Source organism: Anoplophora glabripennis, unplaced genomic scaffold (assembly GCF_000390285.2).
Source record: "Anoplophora glabripennis isolate ALB-LARVAE unplaced genomic scaffold, Agla_2.0 scaffold1891, whole genome shotgun sequence".
Taxonomy (NCBI): Eukaryota; Metazoa; Arthropoda; class Insecta; order Coleoptera; family Cerambycidae; genus Anoplophora; species Anoplophora glabripennis.
In genome coordinates this window covers 9,025-27,467 of record NW_019417972.1, presented here as the reverse complement: position 1 = coordinate 27,467, position 18,443 = coordinate 9,025, and the positions used below count along the sequence as shown (strand labels likewise).

The 18,443-nt window shown below is 33.9% G+C and overlaps 1 protein-coding gene across 1 annotated transcript; it reads right to left on the bottom strand.

The window, feature by feature from the left end:
• Positions 1-13,807: 13,807 nt before the first annotated feature.
• On the bottom strand, positions 13,808-14,453 carry LOC111692543. Its single transcript, XM_023456592.1, has 2 exons — positions 14,129-14,453; positions 13,808-14,004 (listed from the first exon to the last, which is right to left on the bottom strand). Exons 1-2 carry the CDS (start codon positions 14,427-14,429, stop codon positions 13,868-13,870), a joined length of 438 nt encoding a protein of 145 aa, XP_023312360.1. The 5' UTR covers positions 14,430-14,453; the 3' UTR covers positions 13,808-13,867.
• Positions 14,454-18,443: the final 3,990 nt, after the last annotated feature.

Genomic DNA, 18,443 nt, shown 5'->3' with positions numbered 1-18,443 from the left:
ATACAATAAATCGCGTATGATACTATATACCAGCCGTAAACCATAAATAAACACCCCGCAGAATGTTTTTAACAAACTATTAACACATGCATTACTAATTGTAAGAATTCTTGACTACCTATCTCTACAAATTTGTTGGACAAAACAGGAAAGGTACATTTTTTGATGTTTATATGTTCTCTGTGATGTTTCAATGCGAAAAATTAATCGATGTTGCTCTGTTTAGCATAACGCTTCGTCACTTTCTGGATGAATCTACTTGTTCTATCATTGTCTTACTAAAAGTGCGATTTCTTGTCTATAGAACGACAGTCTTAATGTTATTTGAAATCGATCGTAAATATCGTACAAGTTATATTACGAAGGGGAAATTGCCTTAATTTATTGTTTAAAGTACTATAGCCGCAGTCACGGTAGAGAGAGAGAGAAGTTTAAAAAAATACACTTATGTAAACTAAAGAGATATTAGCGATTTGAAACAAGTTTCGCATTTTTTTAACTTCGATACATTTATTAAATGTACCTAATAGCAGTTTTTATTCAGTCGTATACATTCCAATACTCACTCTTCTGGTATATCCTATGCGTCTATCAATATCTAATTAATGGAAAATAGAAAAAATTAAATTTATGAGAATATAATTTACAAAAATCATCTAGCCCCAGCCGGCGGGTTTCCACCTACCATAGGGGCTACCGAGTGTGATTAACAAGTGGCTCGTCCAGGGCGACGGGTGACGCTCGCTTGCACCAGTGCAGTGAAGTGCAGTGCTAGTACTGCAGTAGAGCTCGTTTAATGCGAGTCGTTCTATTCATGAGCGGCCCTTCTCTGTACAGTACAGTCGAAGGTGGCACAATTGTATCAGATTTCGTTGCATTTTGGAAAAAGTGTGGTGTCCAACTGTCTAAAAGTACTTTATATGTACATACATTTTTGGTACAAAATGTAAATAGTAAGTACAAGGTACACTTCGAAGAAAAAAGTGCGGTAATACAACTACGTACTTAGTACTTACATACATTTGTGGTACAAAATGTAAGTACTCTTTGAAGAAAAATGTGCGATAGTAACTAGACTAGTACTGTTTATAACCATGTACTCTTCATACATACACATACATTTTTAGTATAAAATGTAAGTACATTTCGAGGGAAAAGTGCGGTAGGTTAGTACAACGTTTTATAAGAAATTAGTACCTTACATATCTTAGCTACATAAGTTTTTGGTACAAAATGTAAATACACTTTGAAAAAAAAGTGCGGTAGTAACAACTTTTTATAATTATACACATAATGCCTTTTTATACTAGTACTGTTTATAACCATGTACTTAGTTAGTACTTACATACATACATTCATTTTTAGTATAAAATGTAAGTACACTTCGAGGGAAAAGTGCGGCAGTTGTTACTTAAGTACAACGTTTTATAACAAATTTTACCTTACATATCTTAGCTACTACATACAATTTTGGTACAAAATGTAAATACACTTTGAAAAAAAAAGTGCGGTAGTACCTAACAACTTTTTATAATTACACACATAATGCCTTTTTACTGATGGACGAGGACCACACTATCCGTTTTGACGGAGGTGTGAAACCGAACCGGTACCATCTCGCGGTAAAAAATACACAGGTTTAAATAACATTCGGTAGGTGAGTTGGAACGAGACGAGACAAGTGAGAACGCTGTCATTTAACCTGTGTGTCTTCACTATCCCGCTGCCGGTCCGGTTTCCGTATCTTGTGGTGATTTATTAAGGTTATGTTACGAGCATAAAAAAAAATACATCGAAGATCGATGAGGAGTACTCTGTTCTGTTTACTTACCTACTTTCACAAATAAACGAAACTATGATTAAAAAAGTAATGAACGTGTAAGTGTAAGTTCGAATCTTGAAATATCTTTCATGTACCTAATACAGAATTGGTATTTGTCAGATAAATTTATATCACTTTATTGTAATGCATACAACACTTATGAGACCAAATATAGACTTAAAATACAGATTAATTAATTTTAATCACAAACAGCCCTAAAGGTATTTTTTTCTATAGCAAATGATAAGTAACGTTTGCATTATATAACTCAAATTAACAGAGAATTAAGTACTGCATTTTAATCTTCAAGAAGTAGATAAAGTAATAATTTAACAGCGGGGATAGATAAAATACTTTAATGTTTTTATTGTTACTTATTCATATACAACTTATTTTTAATTTTCATCAAATTAACAGATCAAGTAGCATTTTAATCGCAAGTGTAGATAGAAGGATAGAGGTAATAGTTATTTATGTGATAAATGTAGGATTGCAAGAATTCTCTATTCCATCAGTTCGAACATTTCTTCGGAACTTCAACCTTGTGTTGGTAGCAATAAGTGTTATGATTATGATATGATTTTCGATCATCCATATTAAAAGTTTCCAATTTGTATAAATCATTGGATAGGTACAAAGCGTTATTTGATGGAACGAACTCATCAGACGTACTTACCTACTTTGATATGTCCCAATTTTCATGTACCGGCAAGATTGACATTAACATCGAGTAATAAGACCATAGTGTACAAAAAAGTATGCCAGAAGTACCTTTTCACTCACACCACTGATATTCTTTGCGCTTTTCCACATTTGAAAGCACACATACATACCTATTTGTTGCATATCAGCCGCGATAGTTGGAGCACCAATTACCTCATGCACGGACTTTTTTTATGTCTGAATAAAATTTTCTTCATAAACTACATATATGCTTTGTGACAGAAAGCATAAACTATATAAAGCAGTAAGTGGATTAGTATGCGATGCAGAAATTGTATAGGGACAAATCCACCCATTGTATGGTGCCCTTATAATAAGTTTTGTAAATGTACTGCATACTTGTATGATATTGATGTAAGATGCAACTTATTAGCTTAGCAACTAGTTTTAACTATGAATTTCACTGTTATTTTCGGTGTTTGTAACAGGTCTGTTTAATTTTAAAGTATCATTTCATATTATTCAGTGCGGTATAGCATTGAAGAAATGAATTACAACAAAGCAGAATTTTGGTCGCAGAATCAAGAATTTCTTCATATTTCAGTTATTTTCTTCATATTTGCATTAAAAATAAGGAGACGCTGTCTCACTGTCTCAATATTTTAATCAATAACTAATACTAACGTCACCCCAGTGAAATGCACTTCCATGTATGGCAATTACAGAGGTCATTCAAGGTGATTGATACAATAATTGTCAGTACTATTTAACTTGGCGGGGGTCAAACGAAAGTCACCACCTTCCATGACGTCACTTGAAAGTCATTCAATGTCATATGGATCCTCCAATATGTAGAGGTCAAACGAAGGTCACCGTGACCTCTATCAATGACCTCGGAGTCACGGATGATGTCACAGAAAGCTCCCTTCACAAACAATCGAATACGTCACATCAATATCAACCCAATGTAATGCACTTCCATGTACGGTAATTACAGAGGTCAGTCAAGGTGATTGATACAATAATTGTCAATACTATTTAACTCGGCAGGGGTCAAATAAAGGTCACCATGACCTCTATCAATGTCATCTGGGTCACGGATGATGTCACAGAAAATCCCCTTCACAAACAATCGAATACGTCACATCAATATCAACCCAATGTAATGCACTTCCATGTACGGTAATTACAGAGATCAGTCAAGGTGATTGATACAATAATTGTCAATACTATTTAACTCTGCAGGGGTCAAATGAAGGTCACCACCTGCCATGACGTCAGTTGAAAGTCATTCAATGTCGAATGCCTCCTCCCATATGCAGAGGTCAAATGAAGGTCACCGTGACCTCTATCAATGTCATTCAGGTCACGGATGGCGTCATCCAAGGTCATCCCAAGGTCACTCAAGGTCATCCCAAGGTCGAGAGTGGAGGGGGGGGGTCTCAGCACCGGCTATAAAAACCTACTTATGTGTATTTTCCAAGATCGGGATACTTGTCTTTAATTTTTTTTGCAAGGTATCCAGTAATATAAATTAACCCATCTCACTCTGCTATATTGGTCCCAGAGGATGCAGATGAAGAGCTACAACTTGCTTCACTAATTTCACTTCCAGTATCTTCTAATGTTGGGGCATCTTGATTTGGTTCAGGAATGTTCTAACAGTGAATACGAGCTTTTTTTATTGCCCATGTTAACAAAAATTCATTTTCCTCTTCTACTTGCACATTAGTTTGTTTCTGGACCAATCCAGGATTTTTTCCTAACAAAATCATGCGGAATTTGTATAAGGGATCGAATGGAGACGGGTGATCATGTAATCCACCTTTTGCACGTACTGTCATCTGGGGTGAAGTCTGATAGTAGGGGCGAATGTGGACAGACGCACATGTACGTATATATTTTTCAAAGAAAAGCCACTGGTTTGCAAAAAAAATGCTAAAATCGGTTCTGTGGCGTCAGTAGAGACTAGGACGCAAGATTGGAAGGTTATCGGTTTGATTTTATTTGTAGCAAAAGCGTACAGGTAAGTTTTTATAAAAACTCGTTTTTTATAATTTTTTTAAATCTTGGAAACAAACTGTTGCCCACAGGTATTGCATATACAGGGTGGCCCACTTTTTTGTAGTAGGACTTTAACAGGCGATAGAGAATCGTATTTTAAGTAGAAAAGTTTATATCAATATAAGTCCGCAAAAGCTTCGATACGAACCTACAGGGTGTACAAAAGTGAAGAATTTTTTAATTTTTTCTTTCTAGCGCCTACAGTTTTTGAGATATTTTGTTCAAATTTTGGGGTTTAGTTATTTATTGGGGTTTACTTGGATAGGTATGCCAAATCATTGTGAAAGTCTACCGCGTGATCATTTTTTCAAGGTCGCGGCCCCTTTTCCACCCCCAAATTTTTTTGTGGTGCGCCACTGACCGTGTCCGTTAAAGGAAATCGTTTCCCAGTTCTGTTTAGAAACTTTTTTATTCCTTGTATTTTTTTCGTATCTGCACCCATTGTTAAAGAAAAAATTGAAAAACTAATATCTGTAATAGGTCAATTTAATGAGACTATTCTAAAATGCTACAGACTAAAAGCGTTAAATACATCAACAGGTAATTTTAGCTAATAAACTAACTATGACTAATGCTGAGTTCATTCATAAAGGGAGGTAATAACTAAAAATTGATGATTTAAGAATTATAAAAAAAAAGAGGAATTGAAATTTAGCAAATTGTGCAAATGATGAAACTCCTGACGTTGAGTTTAAGGACAGATTTTCTAAATCTAATTTTTAGTATTTTTTACCAACTCAGCGTAATAATTTAAAGCAACTGTTCGAAATGGGAACCATTTTGTTCGACGCACAATTCGCACCTTCGCCTAATAGATTGTTGTGCTGCGGCAATAAAATTACCGTTTCTCATTTCATCGCAGGCATTTTGGATCCGGTCAATAAGCTCTTCTCTTGTATGCACAGGAACCATATAAACTTTATCTTTTACATAACCCCAGACGAAAAAATTCAATGGTGTTAGATCGGGGGAACGTAGAGGCCAAGAAATCAGCCCTCCACGTCCTATTCACCTTTGTGGGAAATTATAATCCAACCACCCCCTTACATTTCGATGAAAGTGGGCGGGACAACCGTCAAGTTGAAACCAAGCATTTAATCTCAAATTCAATGGAACTTCTTCCCACATATTTCCATGTTCAGTTATTAAAAACTCCAAAAAATTATCACCATTTACGCGTTGTGGCAAGAAATAAGGCCCAAACAGATAATTACTAAAAACTCCTATCCAAACATTAACACTGAATTCTACTTGAAAGTTTCTCGGACGAATTGCGTGCGGATTTTCATGTGCCCACACATGCTGGTTGTGGAAATTGACGACACCCTGGCGAGTAAAACACGACTCGTCGGTCCACAATATGTGACTTAAAAAATGTTCATTCTGTTCGATGGAATTCAAAACCCACCTGCAAAACACCAATCTTCTTTCTTCGTCGCCTTCATGCAAACCTTGCACAGGTTGCAAATGGTAAGGACGTCTGTGATCTTTTTTTAGAACTCGAAGAACTTTGTTCTTTGATATGCGAAGGACGCGAGAAACTCTTCGACTACTTGTGGTTGGATCCCTATTGAACTCACGAAGAATTTGGTTGTTGATTCTTTCTTGCCGGATATTAATTCTGTTTTGCCTTTCGTCGGGTCTTGCAGTTCTAAGACCGTGAGTGCTAAATTGTCGATGAATGTTAATAAAAACTGAATAATGCGGTTGACGTCTATGCGGAAATCTTCTCCTGTACTCTCTAACTGCTTCTGCCGAGTTCCCGTCTGCAAATCCGTAACAGAAATGGATGTCTGCTTGTTCTTGATTTGTGAATAAAAAAGGCATTTTAATATCAGGAATAACGAACGCTATTATCACCACTTTAACACCTCGTTTTCAGTGCCCACCTAATTTTATTTCTTACAACAATTGCAATTTGGAGGATGATCTGTCAAAATGAACTGTAAACAAAGTGTGTTTCTAAGTTGCAGACACAGCCTACTGTGGCATTTTAGAATAGTCTCATTAAATTGACCTATTACAGATATTAGTTTTTCAATTTTTTCTTTAAAAATGAGTGCAGATACGAAAAAAATACAAGGGATAAAAAAGCTTCTAAACAGAACTGGGAAACGATTTTCTTTAATGGACACGGTCAGTGGTGCACCACAAGAAAATTTGGAGGTGGAAAATGGGCCGCGACCTTGAAAAAATGATCACGCGGTAGACTTTCACAATGATTTGGCATACCTATCCAAGTAAACCCCAATAAATAACTAAACCCCAAAATTTGAACAAAATATTTCAAAAACTGTAGGCGCTAGAAAGAAAAATTTAAAAAATTCTTCACTTTTGTACGCCCTGTAGGTCCGTATCGAAGCTTTTGCGGACTTATATTGATATAAACTTTTCTACTTAAAATACGATTCTCTATCGCCTGTTAAAGTCCTACTACAAAAAAGTGGGCCACTCTGTATATGCAAAAAAAGTTTTTGCACAAAAGTCTTAAATAATGTATGGATAACCTGTGACCGCAAAATGATAACCATACTTTTTTTAATTTACTTTTAAATAATTTATAAAAAATTATCCTCAGGTGGGGTAAAGGCGGATATCATGGTTAGGAGTTATAAAAAGAAGGTTGGTTTGAATTTTATGAACTTTGATGAAAAACGGTTGCAGAGGGCATTAGAAGATATAAAGTGTCTATAAAAGTATTCGACAGGCATCAGAATATTATAAAATTCCAGTCTACGTTTACGTCCCGATTTTAGAAAAATATAAAAACATTCGAATTGAATAAATCACCCAAAAAATAATTTCATAAGATTTTGTTTTTGTTTTTTCTGCAACAGGTATATTTTTTGTTTAGAAAATTTAAAGATTTCGTTTCATAACCTTGAATAAAGCGTTTTTCTTGAAAATATTGTTTTTTTGCATTTAGGAAGCGGCATTCCTTTTCATAAAACATTTTTTTTACACATTTTTTGTCCGCCTTTCATTTTATTTAAAGTTTTATTTTGTTCTTCAATGTTGATTCCTCCATATGGTCTTTTCGTTGGGACTGAGGCATTTGGGGTATACGAATACATAATATCAAACCATATGCCAACCCTTTCGATAAAATTTGATAAATTTTCAGCCTCTTTCTTATTTTCACCAGGGAGATATCGCTTAAGAGCAGTCGCTGTAGTATTGGAGAAAACGTGTGCAGCTCTAGCAACATTTTGCCTTTCAGCTTTCTCACAGGTTAAATGATGCATTGATAACTTGTGACAAGAGCTAACCTCAGAACTTGTATTTTGTATTAACACCTCTATTGGCTGCTTAGTTATTAAAGTTCCATAATCTAATATGAAACCATTATCGATAAGCCAATTTCTTATTAACTTTAAAAGATGAACATCGGCAAAAAAGTATTTTTTTTCATTTGAGACAGGATGTAGATAATATGTTTTAGTCATGCTGATTTTCAATTCTTTCCATAATCCCATAGTAGAATAGCTGTGCCGATCCTGCTCCACAACCCCATGTATTTTCTTATGGAGATTCAGTCTGAAAACTTTTGACGAATTTTACCCCCTCTCCTCCACTTTTAGGCCACGACCAATCAGAGCGTAGCATTCAAATTGGCNATTGAAAATGGCTAAAACCAACCGTTGAGGAGATATTTTTAATTTCATAAATTAGTGTTACGAATTTATACCTCCACGAATACCAAGGTTCGAGTTGCTTAAATAAATAAAAAAATCGAGTAGGTAAATGTCATTTGATAATACTCGTAAATTGCAATTTTGAAGTATTAGTTTAAAGTGTTAATTGATTTTAGTCACTATTTATCTGCGTCCTAAATATTAAATTGTTTTGGAATTGAATAAAATAACAAATTATGTATACGAGGGTGGTATGAAAAGTTTCCGACCTCAACATGAAGATGGCAGCACTCGTAAATAAAAGCTACTGAATTTCGTTGTTCATCTGTTGACAGTTACTCACCAAAGTTTCAGCCATTTTGGACGCACAGTTGTTATGTAACGGTCGTTGGAGTAAGTTGATGTGAGTGTTTTTATGAAAATGGACAAAATCGAGTATCGAGCTGTCATGAAATATTTGTTTTTGAAAGGCAATACGCCTACGCAAATCAAAAATGAGTTGGATTATGTGTATGGGGACTCTGCACCATCATTTACCACAGTGAAAACGTGGCCGTAAGAGCTTGGGAGACGATGAACGTTCGGGACGTCCAAAAACTGCAACTACCGACGAAAACATCGCCAAAGTTCACCAAATGGTGCTAGACGACCGCCGAATTAAAGTGAGAGAGATAGCAGAGGTTATGAACATGTCAAAAGAATGTGTTTGTCACATATTAAATCAACATTTAAACATGAAAGCTGTCTGCGCGTTGGGTGCCGCGTTTGCTCACGTTAGACCAAAAACGTGTTCGAATGAACATTTCCAACGCTCTGTTGGCGCAATTTAGGCGCAATAAATCTGAGTTTTGGCGCCGATTAATTACTGTAGATGAAACTTGGATACACCATTATACGCCCGAAAATCCACGAATTACGGTTTGAACTGCTTGACCATCCGCCTTACTCACCAGATCTAGCCCCAAGCGACTTCTTTTTGTTCCCTCATCCAAAAATTGCGCTCAAAGGATAGATTTTCGTCAAATGAAGAGGTAATCACCTTCGTGAACAATTATTTTGCAGAGAAAAACGCCGAGTACTATTTGGACGGGTTACAGAGATGGGAGCATCGCTGGAAGAAGTGTGTAGAGTTACAAGGAGACTATGTTGAAAAATAAACAAAAGATTCTGAAAAAATGTCTTGTATCTTTGTTAGATCGGAAACTTTTCAGACCACCCTCGTACTAATGACGAATATGTCGATATGTTGCAAGTATTTTTTGAATGTTGCAAGAACTGTGCTGCTGCTGTACGACTTTATCATGCCAGATATCCCGATCGTCATGTTCCTGCTAAAAAAACTTTTGCTGCGGTAGAAAGAAGACTGCGAGGAAACGGACACATTCAGTCTCGTCCTGAACTGGCAGAAGACATCTTAATCGTGATGTAGAACTTGAAGAAGTTGTCCTTATTTACAAGATCAGATTTCTGAAACTAGTACCAGAAAATTAGCGACACAGTATAACGTTTCACATACCACGATTTGGAAAATTGCGGAAGATAATCTTTTATAACCCTATCATCTACAACCTGTGCAGGAATTGGCTGCTGCGGATTTACCTAACATAGATTTTTGTCAATGGTATATGAACATTTCAAGGGAAAACAGAAATATTTTATCCAGTATTTTGTGAATCATCACAGTAATCACTGATGGTCTGACAAAAATCCTAACAATGTTTGTATATCCAAATTTCAACATACTTTTACTTTAAATGTATGGACAGGAATCGTAGGAGATTATCTTATTGGTCCGTGTATTCTTCCTCGGCGTCTCGGCGGAGCCGAATATTTTTAAATGAGCAACTCCCAATATGTTTGCAGACGTGCCACTAGCTATCCGTGAGAACATGTGGTATACGCACATGACGGAACTCCTGCTCATAGTACATGAGCTGTTAGACAATGGTTAAATTTAAATGTTCCTGGGAGACGAATAGGTCGAGGGAACGATGCACCAGTCAAATGGCCTGCGCAATCACCGGATCTCACACCCATGGACTATTTTTTATGGTTCACTTAAAAAATGTTGTTTATACCAACCCTATTAATAGAGTGGAGATGCTTCGTCAAAGAATTTTTGCAGCAGCTGAGGAAGTAAAGAATGACATACATATTTTTTCAAGAGTTCGTCGTAATTTTAATCGTAGAATTAGACTGTGCTTACAGGAAAATTGAGATTACTTCGAAAATATCCTTTAAAAAATCTTATTTTTTTTTATTGTCAGCCAATTATTTCTCTTAAGTTATTTATTGACTGTTCTTGAATGACTCTTGGTTCTAGTTGTTTTGCTCTTTTTTCTAATAATAATTATTAAATTAACAATAAATAAGTATTTTGCAATATTTTTTCACCTAAACTGTTATTTCACATGAGATTTCTTTAATGCAGTGTTTAAATAATTTCACATTCACAAGAAAATGTGTTTTTTAATAAAGATACGAAAAAACAATTAAATAGAAATTATGCAGCAAGTGCTAAAATAATACGCAAAAAAAGTAAAGTAAATTTAAAACGGAAAAAATAATGTTGTCTCAGTTGATTCCTGCGCCCCCTTTTGGTCGAATTTTATAATACAGATACACAACTAATAAGTACTGTGAGGCAATGCGTTTTGATTTATTAACAAAAATGTCTGTTTATACCTTGGTATCATCGGAGGTACAGTGTAGAAAAGTACGGATGGTCTATCAGAAGTTACGTGAGAGCGATAAAGTAAGCCATAGAAATCCATGCGATAGAGAAGGATGGCTATAATGAAGGCCTCTCATAGTCACCGCCCGTTTCGCCCTTCCGCAAATAAGATCCACTTCTTATTTGTGGAAGGGCGAAATGGGCGTTGACTATTAGACGCCTTCATTATAGCCATTCTTGTCTATCACATGGATTTCTATGGCTTACTTTATCGCTCTCACGTAACTTCTGATAGACCATCGGTACTTTCCTACACTGTATAAATCCGTAACACTAATTTATGAAATTAAAAATATCTCCTCAACGGTTGGCTTTAGCTATTTCCAATAAGTATTAGTTTTTTGTTCAAAAAAGTCCAATAATTCATATTTTGTTACTAAGAGCTGTATACTGGGGTTGTCAAAAAAGTTACAACATATTCAATGCATAACGTTGCCTGCAGAGAGCGCCTCGTACTCGACACTCAAAAATCATTATTATATTATTTTTCCCTTCATTAAAAAACCTCTCTGTTGAAAATTTGAAATATTTCTGACCAAAATTATATAAATTATTAAGAAAAACCATTTTTTATTTTTCACTTTGACACCCTGTATCTTTTTTATTATGCGACTTGGCATATAGGTATGTTAGGCTAAATCGGCTTATTTTCATCCAAGAAATCTCTGGTATCATTTGTGCTCCTCCATTTAAATACGCCCTGTATATTTTTAAGTTTTATGATGTAACTCTGTTAACTGAAGTAAGTGCCCATTTTATGTAATTATTTCATTATTTTAATGTTTTGTTGTACATTTTAGCCATTTTAACCTTGAAGAAGATAATAAATAATTGTCAAAGCTTGGTTTTAAGTTAAAAAAGAGTTTTCTTTCAACTACCACTTGACGACATCCCCAATATATATTTATAATTCTAACATTTCGCTCCCGATCGGGAACTTTTTCAAATTTATATGAAAAAAATAGTTCACATTTCAAAGGCATGGCTCCTTTTTATTGTATTAGTTGTTAAATGTTAAAAATTGACTGAAAAATTGTTTTTTGTTAAATGTTGACCATAGTTACAATTGTTTTTAATCTAGTGAAGTTCATAAAATTTTAACAACAATGTTCTTGTATTTCTCTTTTCTGATGGTTTTTATATTATAATCTCAGATTATATGTCTTGATAAAGGAAGTAAACATTTCCGAAAGCTTGACAACATATATAGTGTTCTTATTATAGTAGCCCTTGGCACTGTTCACTGCAATCTTAAATCAGGGAAGGGCAGGTAGACAATCGCGACGTAGAAAATACAATTGTCTACGTGTAGACAATAACCTAGGTGTAGACATAATTTGGAAGTGTCGACAATGTAGACAATGTCAACAATTAATAGAGGTATATAATTTAATAAAATATTACTTTATTGTTTAAAACATCTTTATCACTATAGCAAGTATAACAAAATAAAAATTCACATTATAAATTGCTGATTGACAGAATGAAAGAAAATTAACAATTTACTAAAAATATTTTAAATTTTTTTCATTTTTATTTGTCACTACCCTTCATTTATACAGGGTGTCCGCAAATTTTATCGACAACTTTTGACTGCATATTCACGACGATAAATAAATATGATCTACGACAAAAAAGTCTTCAGTTGTCAAAAATAAAACTAATTTACTTAATAACTTCATAACCCTTTTACCATACCACCATAGGGTTGTTGACCAAATTTCAAAAAGTAGATAATATAATTCTACACGTACTAACTAGTATGTATACACAATTAGAGATTGAGAAATGCGTCAGAATAGTTTAAAAATAATTATTTAAAATTGATTTTTTTATAACATTTCAAAACGGCTGTGACGTCATAAGGGGCACCTTGTAGTGAAATTATGTGTAATAGCCCGGGAGGCAGCGACATTATTGATGTAATTATTCCTACAAAGCTGATTTTTTCTCATTTTGTTGTTTTGATATCGTAAGTAAACGGAACGGCAGTCTACCGCGCCAATGTGGGGGCAAACGTTAGTAACAATTTTTTAAACATGTAAATAAATAATACTTAAATGCCTTATACCTACAAGGCTGAAACTTTTTAGAGTGATCAATTATACCTAAAAATACAGTATAGTGATAGTCTACCGCGTCGGAAGGGGGGCCATCAAGGGTCTACCACCCACGCAAGGTGTTGAAAAATTAACTTTTTTGACTTATTTCTACAAGGCTGATTTTTTTTCTCAAATACTTTAGTTTATAAGAGAACCAAAAAAAAACAGTCTACCGATCATCTAAGGGTGCAAAGCCTTGATAGACGCAATGGAATGCACGATCTCCCGAGCGCAGTCGCTGCGCCGATTCACTGTAAGCCGCTCTGAATAATAACTCATACCGGGATTAAATTACAATCTACAAAGCTGCTTTTTTGTCTATAGATATCTTACAATAATTATTGTCAAATAAACGTCTTATACCTTCGATACGAGGTGGCTAAAGCTTCGGTAGACGTGGCGAAAGTTTTTGCGCGGAAGTTGCTTAAAATTCCAAATTTATTATTAATTACAGTTTTTTGAGCTTACACCATTATTTAAACGTATGATATAGTAACAACGAGCGAGCGTTAGCGAGCGAGATTTTTGCTAGTATAATAGGTATTAACAAAAGTTCAAAAATTTTTTTTTTCAAATAACTGACCTTTTTCTTTTTTAACATTGAATAATTAAATTTATTTCACTTTTACTTATAATTTATAACAATAATACTTTTCGATAATAGCGCGCGAAATGCTTGATTTGCGATTCATCATCACATTCGTCAATTACACTCGTGCGAGAATTATTCTATCGCACTAGTATCGAACAATATTTTACGACACTTATTTATAAAATAAATGATAACAACGCAAATGTTTTTTATTACAACAATATAGTAATTATATAAAAAATAAATATATTTTTCTTATTCCTCATCGCTACTGACATTTGATTCCTCATCGCCTTCCATATCATCACTATCTTCATCCTCATCATCTTTCTGGTCACACACTCCATCATTTTCTTTAAGGTATTGACAACCGTCATTTGCAATTTCTGTATCTGCAAATAGCAATATATTATTAAATATTTATTATATTATGCTAACATAAATTCACCCCCTTTAGGGTCTGAAAGTCATTTTTTAATTGAGTTTTAGACTTCCTTAAAATGCAAATATGTGTACCTGAATCTTTATCGTTCTGTAGATCAAACGTCACATCATCGATTGACTGAGGCAATTGGTCGCCACTAAACCAATTAAAATCATATCTTGCATTCTCATCCACTTTCCAGCCACAGTCGAGTGGGGATAATGTTGTAGGCTCTTTTAAGTGAGCATTACTCCAAATTTGTGCAATATATGCTGTTCGGAGTATGTGTTCTCGGAGCTCTGATTGACAAGGTGGTAAAGCAGATGCATCGAAACTCTTGACCTTTTGACGAAAGATTTTATCGTTAGTAGTTTTGTAAGCTTTCAAAAACATCACTGATCGATGTGACGTTTGATCTACAGAACGATAAAGATTCAGGTACACATATTTGCATTTTAAGGAGGTCTAAAACTCAATTAAAAAATGACTTTCAGACCCTAAAGGGGGTGAATTTATGTTAGCATAATATAATAAATATTTAATAATATATTGCTATTTGCAGATACAGAAATTGCAAATGACGGTTGTCAATACCTTAAAGAAAATGATGGAGTGTGTGACCAGAAAGATGATGAGGATGAAGATAGTGATGATATGGAAGGCGATGAGGAATCAAATGTCAGTAGCGATGAGGAATAAGAAAAATATATTTATTTTTTATATAATTACTATATTGTTGTAATAAAAAACATTTGCGTTGTTATCATTTATTTTATAAATAAGTGTCGTAAAATATTGTTCGATACTAGTGCGATAGAATAATTCTCGCACGAGTGTAATTGACGAATGTGATGATGAATCGCAAATCAAGCATTTCGCGCGCTATTATCGAAAAGTATTATTGTTATAAATTATAAGTAAAAGTGAAATAAATTTAATTATTCAATGTTAAAAAAGAAAAAGGTCAGTTATTTGAAAAAAAAAATTTTTGAACTTTTGTTAATACCTATTATACTAGCAAAAATCTCGCTCGCTAACGCTCGCTCGTTGTTACTATATCATACGTTTAAATAATGGTGTAAGCTCAAAAAACTGTAATTAATAATAAATTTGGAATTTTAAGCAACTTCCGCGCAAAAACTTTCGCCACGTCTACCGAAGCTTTAGCCACCTCGTATCGAAGGTATAAGACGTTTATTTGACAATAATTATTGTAAGATATCTATAGACAAAAAAGCAGCTTTGTAGATTGTAATTTAATCCCGGTATGAGTTATTATTCAGAGCGGCTTACAGTGAATCGGCGCAGCGACTGCGCTCGGGAGATCGTGCATTCCATTGCGTCTATCAAGGCTTTGCACCCTTAGATGATCGGTAGACTGTTTTTTTTTGGTTCTCTTATAAACTAAAGTATTTGAGAAAAAAAATTCAGCCTTGTAGAAATAAGTCAAAAAAGTTAATTTTTCAACACCTTGCGTGGGTGGTAGACCCTTGATGGCCCCCCTTCCGACGCGGTAGACTATCACTATACTGTATTTTTAGGTATAATTGATCACTCTAAAAAGTTTCAGCCTTGTAGGTATAAGGCATTTAAGTATTATTTATTTTCATGTTTAAAAAATTGTTACTAACGTTTGCCCCCACATTGGCGCGGTAGACTGCCGTTCCGTTTACTTACGATATCAAAACAACAAAATGAGAAAAAATCAGCTTTGTAGGAATTGGTACAAAATTTCTGTCGCTGCCTCCCGGACTATAAATGATTGCATAAAGGAAAAACATTGGAAGAAGACGCTCTGTCAACATTGTCAGTAGTGTCAGTCTGTCAGTAACACTGTCGTGTAAAATATTTTCAAGTCTATGAATTATTTCCTTAATCTTCAAATTCCTTTATTAAGTAAAATTATTATTTAGTAATAATCATTTAATAGCTTCACTTATAATTAAAGCAGAATGTGTGAATCGGGATTTGTGAAAGCTACTTCGCAAATTTTACCGAAAATTTATATTTTTATGATCATGAATTGAATTTTTAAAAAGAGACGAGCGTTTTAATATTGACGAAATCAGAGGTATAAAAGCAGTCAGGTAAGGATCAACATATTTAATGAATGATTTTATTGTGTTTATTTATATAAAATACCTATTTATTTATGGAAATTTATAGTGCAGTTCGGGAGTCTTATGGAGATAATGCAATTGGCTATGTGGAATGTGGAACAAAACACTACTTAAATTTTGTTGAATCCATTACAATCAGGAAATTAATAATAACTATCACGAATACTCTTAATTGATAAGACTGCTGTCACTAGTGTCACTTTTGTTTAAAAAACAGGAAACAGTGCAGCAGGGTTCGATGGACAATTTTGACATATTTTCTTCTTTAAAATTATGTAATAGGATCGCTACTAGCTTCTTGTTCAATTGCCCCTTATGACGTCAGACTAGTTTTTAAGTAACGCAAAAATTCATAAATGATTTCTACCACTAATTTGTCATATATTTAAAATTTGACAGGCAGGTTCTTTTATATAAAATCTTTGACTCAACAACAATTTGTATATGGTTTATTTTTATAGTGGACAACCATATTATGGCATATGATTTATTAAAGCTTTAGTCAAATCGATATACTGGATGTTAGTTTTCTCCGGTTACCTCTCCCTTTTAGCTGCCGAAACTTTTACAGTGGTTATACTTCTTTTAAACGAGCAGCAACATTGAAATGAGAAAATCGCCAACAGAAAGCCATTCTTGAGAAAAATGGCATTGTTTGCAGGTCTGTACGTTTCGGTTTGCGTAGTAGTATCACGGATTTGAAACTTGAGTTTAGTAGGCGATGAAAACAAGATGTTGATTGCTGTGGCTATCAGGTACCGTCACTATTGTCGTGTTTCTTTAGGATTCTCATCACCCCACACATGTAAATTATGAAATGTGCATCAAAACAATTAAACATTTTCATAATTTGCATGTGTAGAGTGATGAGAATCCTAAAGAAATACGACAATAATGACATAACCTGATAGCCGCAGCAATCAACATCTTGTTTTCATCGCCTACTTCACTCAAAGTTTTAAATCCGTGACACTGCTACGCAAACCGAAACATCCAGACATACAAATAATGCAATTTTTCTCAATAATGGCTTCCTCTAGATGATTTTTTCAAGAGCCAATATTTTTTTTTTAAATAAAATGACCTTTTCAATGTTGCTGTCCGTTTTAAAAAAATACGACCACTGTAAAATTTTTGACCGCTAAAAGGGAGAGGTAACCGGAGAAAAATAACATCCAGTATATCAATTTGACTAAAACTTTATTGAATCATATGCCATAATGGTCCAAATAAATGTCCCAAATTTGAACACGATCGGTAAAAGGGTTATGAAGTAATTAATTAAATTAGTTTTATTTTTAACAACTTTGAAGGCCTGTAACTCAGAAACTAACTTTTTTTCGTAGATCAAATTTTTTTATCGTCATTATGCAGTCAAACGTTGTCGGTGAAATTTGCTTCTTTTATTTTAAGTGAATAGTACATATGAATTAATTTTTTGGAGCGTTTAAAAGTTTGAAAAAAAACCTTTAATTTGCGCAGACGACGCAGGTATTTGTAAAAGTCTAATCGCCAATGTCGATAAATTAGGATGTATAGGGGAGAGTGGTACACAATGAAACGATTTTTCGAATATTTTGTATAACTTCCGATGTTATTATTTAAAGAATATAATTTTTTTATTGCATAGTTATTGGATATTTAGCTATAAATCCCCGTAGTTAATTTTTAAAAACCCATACTGTTTAGGTAAAAAAAAAATAAAATCTACATGGATGTTTTTGTATCAATGTGTACCACTGGTGGTACAGTTTGAAACATGGGGTAGTACACAATGAAACAAAATGGTACAAGTATAAAAATATTTATTATTTAAAAAAAAAATCAGTTGTGAAAGAACGAAAACATTTTTTATTTTCAAAAAATGTTGGTAAAAAACTAAAATAAACTAAATCAACTCAAAGAAGGAACAAAAACATTTTTTCTTTTCAAAAAAATACCTATCGGTAAAAAAGTAAAAAACTAAAATATTTATTTTTAATAAAAAGTAATAACAAAAGATTTTAATTAGCGTACAATCATGTTACCAAAATCAACTCCGAATTTAAAGTATGACGAAAGCCTTTTATTATTTGTTTGTATCGGACTCGGCAACAGGATTACAAAATCTGATTTCAGTGCCATATGAATGTCCGGAACATCCGGGAAATAGAATGAATTTGAAACTTTTGCACTTTTTCTCAAATACGAAATTTTAAATTCGTTAGAGTTTACAGCTTCCAAAATTTTAGCAACATAGTGAACATTATTTTGAAATTTGACCAAGACAAAAGAATCTTTTAAAATT